Source organism: Corvus brachyrhynchos, unplaced genomic scaffold, assembly GCF_000691975.1.
Source record: "Corvus brachyrhynchos isolate BGI_N302 unplaced genomic scaffold, ASM69197v1 scaffold167, whole genome shotgun sequence".
Lineage (NCBI taxonomy): Eukaryota > Metazoa > Chordata > Aves > Passeriformes > Corvidae > Corvus > Corvus brachyrhynchos.
This window is the reverse complement of record NW_008239547.1, coordinates 3,424,507-3,431,073: the sequence shown is the minus strand read 5'-3', so window position 1 is coordinate 3,431,073 and position 6,567 is coordinate 3,424,507. Positions and strand designations below refer to the sequence as shown.

Genomic DNA, 6,567 nt, shown 5'->3' with positions numbered 1-6,567 from the left:
CGGGCTGCGAGGGCCAGGGCAATGCTCCTCTGCCAACGTGATGTTTGGCCTTGCCTGCGCGTGTGTACAAAAACCACGAAGAAGAGGGAAAGTGCTTCATTGTTTCTTTCCTTGTTGTTTTAACGGCAGGTGACCTACTTTACCTCGCTGTCCAGACAACAGGAGTTTGAAGGAAATACCAAGAGTGTGATCCCACTCTTCTCCGTAACATATTTCCTGACAATAACCTTTGCAGTCATCTCTTGCCTAAGGTAAAATGTCTCTAAGCTATGGCTCAGTGAGTAGTGATGTCTGCTCTTCTTTACCTGCCTCAGCTGGTTTCTGCTTTTGCCGATTGAAGGTGTTCTTGAAGCTGCAGACTTCCTGTGACAATTTATAGGCAAAATGTATTTTTTTTGCTTTTTCTTGTCTACCTATGTGTATTTCCCAGCTGCTTAGATGGCAGATGAGAACCTGAACAAGTGTTCAGTACTTAGTTAAGGTTCGGGTGGATGTGCACTAGCTTCATAGATTCCTGCAAGTCTGGGTACAGCTTTAGTTGCTCTGCTTGCTAGTAGAATCAGAGGCTTACCTGCTGTCCACAGAGAACTTAATCTGCCCTTTCTTTGTGCTGATGGAAAGTGAACCATTGTACACTCAACAACTGTACTGCAGTGTTTGTGTCCTGTACTTCCAAAAGAAATTCTACTTGCAGGGTGAGCAGCCTGGTTTAGCGCTTGCATCAAGCATCATACCTATTAAAGCACCTTATGGAATGCTTGAACCAGTGCTCAGGGGCATCTTGGCAAAAGGCTGGTAGCCAATCTGTCTGCTGAGAAAATCTCTCTACACAGCACTTACTGCCTGAAAGGTGCTTCCAGTGATATGCTACATCAAGAATTCATGTAAAATCAAAGAGCTGCTAGAAATTCACCAGTTTTTTGGGTCACCCTAAGTCTAGTGTCACTGGTAGATCTTATGTATCCTTATTTTGACGTCTCTGGTTATTGATGCAAAGAGCAGTACACATCTTTACTCCTCCAAATATAGTTGGGCAGTGGTAATAATGTGTATAACACCTCCTAGAGAAATTAATTTTATGTAATGCTGACACCTGGAAACTCTGCTAGCAGCTTTCATCAGGAGTTCTTCTGAGAGAGGGTATCGCTGTATCTGTGCACTTGTCATGCCAAACACATTGGTGAAGTTTTTGACACATAACTAAGATATTCCTTGAAATATTTTCAGACTGAGCTGTATAAGAAATAATATCTGGCTTGCAAGCTGTGGAGTGCTTTCTTCCGGCTTAGCTGTATTGAGCAGCTTTGGACTGATGCTCTTCTGTGGAGTTCCGTTTGTGGTCACTGTGGCTAATGCACCATTCCTGATTCTGGGTAAGTAGAAAAAGTGAGTCAGATTCAGCTACAAAGACTATAAGTGAAGTTAAAACAACCTAATGGTGTCAGTCTTTTATGATGTGAATGTCAGATAATACAACATTTTCTCCTGAAGTGAGTGGAGGAGATACCCAGAGGTGCAGCCTCCTCAGAACACCTAAAGGCGGGCGAGCCCCTCAGCTCAGCTCAGCTCAGCTCAGCTCAGCTCAGCTCAGCTCAGCATGCCCACAGCAGGACTGCAGATGGGTTCTGGTGCAGGGGCAGCTTTTCCCAGAAGACAAGGCCTGATCTAGATCCACTGCTACAGCCGGAAAACTGTAAATGAGACAGTGGTAAGGTTAGCACTTTCCAGGATTGTTCCAGTGTCCCTGGAAATGTAGCCAGGATGATTAATCCTCTGCAATATAACCTCTGTGTACTAACCAGTCTCATTCAGCTACACAACTGAAGTGATGCACCATTTGTGCAAGCAGTCCTGCCCCCAAAAAAACCCAAGGAAGTTGGTATCATTGTAGCCTTGTTGCACAGACTGCTTAACAGCCTGTGCTGAAATTTCCAAATACTGTTAGATAATGTTGCTGCAAATTACTGCAAAACAAAGATCCTTACTGATCCTTACTGATCTCCTATATGATGTATTCATGTGATGTTTTCTTGGGCTTGGTACAGTGCTAAGGAAAACACATGGAGCTCCCAGGTTGACAGAGGCTGTGCATCATCCTAGCTTTCCAGTGCAAATGCTCCTTAGGGCAGGCATTGTTTCTTTGTTTCCTGCATAATTCCGATGCATTTTTTATTTGCTTTTGTTTGCTCATCAATTGCAGTGGCTCTGACTATCGAAAAGACCCCTTTGTTTACCTGGGAAAGGGCTTAAGCCAGTCTCTTAAGCCAGATCTTCAGAAATAACACACAGACTTTTGTCTTCCTTGCGCTAAAGCAAACAAATTCTCAGTACATCAGAGGATTTGCTTTGAAGGCTGCTTGCTTTCTGAAGCAGCCTGGCTCGATGCCATCCAGTAGTACCTTGTGCCGTGCTGCTTAATTCCTCTTTGAATGTTTACTGGCAATTGCCTGTTCAGGTAGCCAGTAGTGATTTCATCTATTCTTCTGTGCTTGACTAAATCTCACTCCACTATTAGCACAGCCCTGCTTTCCCTTTTGTGTGATTAATTTTCAGTGAATAGAAGAGCCCTTGACAACATGGCAAAATACTGAAAGGTGTGTGATTAAAGTCTTGAGAGTTAGCAGAGCTGAGAGAAGCCCATTGGCTCTTCCTTTTTGAACTTCCTCTCACTTTGGCATCTTAGCAAAAACCCAGGCCCAGGATCCAGTCTTCCTGGCAGGGTTTCCCAGGGATCTGGTGGGTAATATTTGTGAGTACATCAGTATAAATGTAAAGATAAATGAATAATAAATCGTGAGTAAGTGCTGAAAGATAAACTGGAGAGAAGTGGAGGGCAAAGAGCATTAAAAAGTGAGCCACTGGAAAACTGGAATCACTCTTCTCCCATGTGGTAGCAACTGCTCTTCTGTCTTCTGAAGGCAGAACAAGAAATTATTGGTCTAAGTTGCTGCAGTGCTGAAGAAGAGATTCCAGAGATAATGGGGGATGCTTCCAGTGATAAGAATAGTTGAGCATCAGAATATGTGATGCTTTGAAATCTGTCATCTGCATCAGGAGACACGTGGACATCAGCTACAAGATACTTGTCAGAGATGCAGTAGGTGTGCTCAGTCCTTCAGCAGAGTCAGTGGGGGATCAACAACTTACCAGGTCACCAGGAGGTGCTGAAAGATAACGCATTCAGCTACACATGAAGGATGTGTTTTCCAGATTCTCATGTAAGTTGCATCAACACTAGAGCAGTGTTAGTAGCCCAGCTTCCTTTTTCAAAATTTTATGCAGACCGAAATGTGAATAAGGTCGTTTTGTTGGGTGTTGGTGGAAGCTGCCATCTGCAGCGCAGCATTAACAGTGTCTCCTCTTGCAGGGGTTGGCGTTGATGACATGTTCATCATGATTGCTTCCTGGGAACAAAGTTCAAGGAAAAAAGAGAAATCCAGTGTTAAGTCTCTGCTGGCCGAGACTTATGCAGAAGCAGCACTTTCTGTGACCATCACCACTCTCACGGATGTTTTGGCCTTCTTCATTGGCACCTGGACGGCTTTTCCATCCGTGAGGTCTTTTTGCCTCTATACGGGCACAGCTTTTGTCTTCTGCTATGTATATACCATGACCTTCTTTGGGGCTGTTCTGGTATTAAATCACAAAAGGGAGCAAGAGAACCGCCACTGGCTGACTTGTATGCGTGTGGGAGTAGGTGAAGATCAGGCTGAGAACTCCTGCTTGTACAATGCTTGCTGTATTGGCAGCTGTTCCAGGCAGCCATCTCAGCCAGAAGGTGAGCATCCAATGAGCATATTCTTTAAAAAGTATTATGGCCCTTTTATTACAAATAAATGGATCAAGCTGCTCGTGGTGTTGCTGTACGGAGCATACTTGGGTGGCAGTGTTTATGGGTGTACTCAGATCAGGGAAGGCATCGATCTCCGGAATCTGGCAAATGATGACTCCTACGTTATTCCATACTATGATGATGATGAGAAATACTTCTCGACATACGGACCCAGGGTCATGGTTGTCATTACTGAGAGCGTAGATTACTGGAATGAGACGGTGCGTCTTGGCATTGAGAGCTGTGCACAGAATTTAGAGAACATTTCCTATGTAGATAAGAACCTCTCAGAGTCATGGCTGAGGGTATACACAGAACTTGCCAAAAGGGGGTTGATAAATATAAACAGTAAGACTGACTTCTTTAATAACTTACCTGTACTGTTCAAATTTCGTCCCAGTTTTGAGTGGGACATAAACAAGACTCAGGATGCAATAGAAGCTTCACGTTTCTTCATCCAGACAGTGAACGTGACGTCAGCCGTTGATGAGAAGAATCTCCTCAATCAGTTAAGAGAGGCAGCCGAGCAGTGCAGCATTCCACTGAAGGTGTATCACCCAGCGTTCATCTACTACGACCAGTACCTGGTGATAGTGCAGAACACTGTTCAGAACGTTGCCGTGGCTGCCGGGGCGATGCTCGTTGTCTCCCTTCTGCTCATTCCTAACCCATTGTGCTGCTTGTGGGTGACTTTTGCTATAGCCTCTGTTATAGTTGGCGTTGCTGGTTTCATGACGTTCTGGAACGTCAATCTCGATTCCATATCCATGATCAACCTGGTTATTTGCATAGGGTTTTCCGTAGATTTTTCTGCTCATATTTCCTATGCCTTTGTTGCGAGTGGAGAGTCATCAGCCAATAAAAGGGCAATTGAAGCTCTGTCCCTGCTAGGTTACCCAGTACTTCAAGGTGCAGTTTCTACAATACTAGGAGTAGTTGTCCTGGCTGCAGCAAACACCTACATCTTTAGGACATTCTTCAAGATCATGTTCCTTGTTATTTTGTTTGGGGCTCTTCATGGTCTTGTTTTTATTCCAGTGTTTTTAACATTTTTTGGAAACTTTGGCAGATCACCCAATAGCAAATCTAAAAACCTAGAGCTTGAGAAATTATAAAGATTGTTCATGACTAAGTTTAATGTATTATAGTTTATATTTATTATATGTAGATTCAATTGCAATGACTGTCAGGGAATATAAGACATGAAGAAAAAGAAGGACAAAAAAATAAACACAACAAGAAGCAAAGGCTTCAGAAGAGCCAGGCAAGAAAAATCACAGAAGAAATTAAAACTTAGAGATTGCATTTGTATTTCTCACTTTTGTGTGTTCTTGCCTCAACATCTTAATGTTGTTAAATATTTTTTTGTGTTTACTGAATGTATTAAAATAATTATAAACACTGACCACTGCGACAGGTTAATGGACTACATTACATGTTTGTCAGGATGCGTTCACAGTGGGGATGAGTGGACTGCATTTTCCACCTGTTTGCTTTCCTGGTGTAACTCATCCCAGCACTGAGCTGGAAGGCAATTTTTGCCCAAGAGGCTCAAATCTGGGTGTTTTACAGCAAGATTACAAAAGGTCAGAACTGTCTCAGACTGCAATAACTCATAAGTCCTCAGGTGACAAAATCTGCTTGTTCCTAATGCAGCACAAGAAACCCTTGGGGAAGACTCACCCCAAGCTGACATTTTCTCTTCAAAGCCTTTTCTTGGTGTCCCGTTTTCTCTTCAAAGCCTTTTCTTAGTGTCCCATTTTCTAGCTAAGCTTGAACATCTGGTACCTTTAAGAAGTTTGTGTGTAGCTTCTGTTGGCTGCAGTTTGCAAAGGGATGTGCTGTAGGTTTTTGAACTTGTGTGGACCTCCTGAGTAACCACCCTGGGAGATGCTGTGCCATGGTATGACAGGGCAAGAATTCACTAGAGAGAATCACACCCTGATTTGGGACAAAGTGAAAAAGCAACTCCATTTTAAGCAGGTCAGCCCTAAAACTGTAAACCCGCAAGTTCTATTCTGTTTGTCCTGTGATGTGTTGATAGAGCAGAGGAGCTTTCACTGAATAAGAGCTAAGAATATACAAAGTGGTCTTCTAACTTGTAGGGACAAGACAGTAGGTGAAAGGCAATTCATCATTTGTTGCCAAAATAATGAATGACCCATTGGAAATAAATGGATTATGGTAATTGATGTTTATAATTCTGGAAAAATTGGTGTAGAACTTATTAAACCATTCAGTCCAAATCTGCTGCTGTGGAGGGTTTCTTCTGAGAGACTGAGCAAGTGTGACAGGGTCCACCTCTGTTTTCTGTGATTTCTGGCCAGTTTCATAGACCCAGTAAACAGGGCAGGATCCTTCAGTTTCCTCCAGAACAGTTTTTGAAAGAGTAGTGAAAGACTGAAAACTCATATTAATCTTAGAAGTCATATACTTCTGAGCTCAATGTCAAAACCCAGTGCTGAAATCTCAGAATTAAAACTGGCAGCATTAAATTTCCAGGACAGGGCACTAACCACAAAACTAGATTTGGAAATAAATAAAATGAAACAAAACCCCAACCCCATGCACTAGAGTCCCCCCTTCTCCCATTAAATGTTTCATGGTCAATACCAATGCTCTAATGGCAAATGTTACAGCCATTTATGCACTGATGATGCTGTGGAAGGAGCAGATGATGTTCTCATGTTGGCCAACACCAGAGGAAGGCCTCCTAATAAACACTAGAATGTGAG

General features: G+C 43.0%; 1 protein-coding gene across 1 annotated transcript in view; it reads left to right on the top strand.

Moving 5' to 3' along the window:
• Positions 1 to 6,078, top strand: part of PTCHD3 (patched domain containing 3) — a 29,661-nt gene extending 23,583 nt beyond the window's left edge. Inside the window, exons 5-7 of the mRNA XM_008639324.2 lie at positions 130 to 251; positions 1,228 to 1,373; positions 3,368 to 6,078. Coding sequence (XP_008637546.1) covers positions 130 to 251; positions 1,228 to 1,373; positions 3,368 to 4,947 — 1,848 coding nt within the window. The 3' untranslated portion in view covers positions 4,948 to 6,078. The remainder of the gene's footprint in view (positions 1 to 129; positions 252 to 1,227; positions 1,374 to 3,367) is intronic.
• The last annotated feature ends 489 nt before the right edge of the window (positions 6,079 to 6,567 follow it).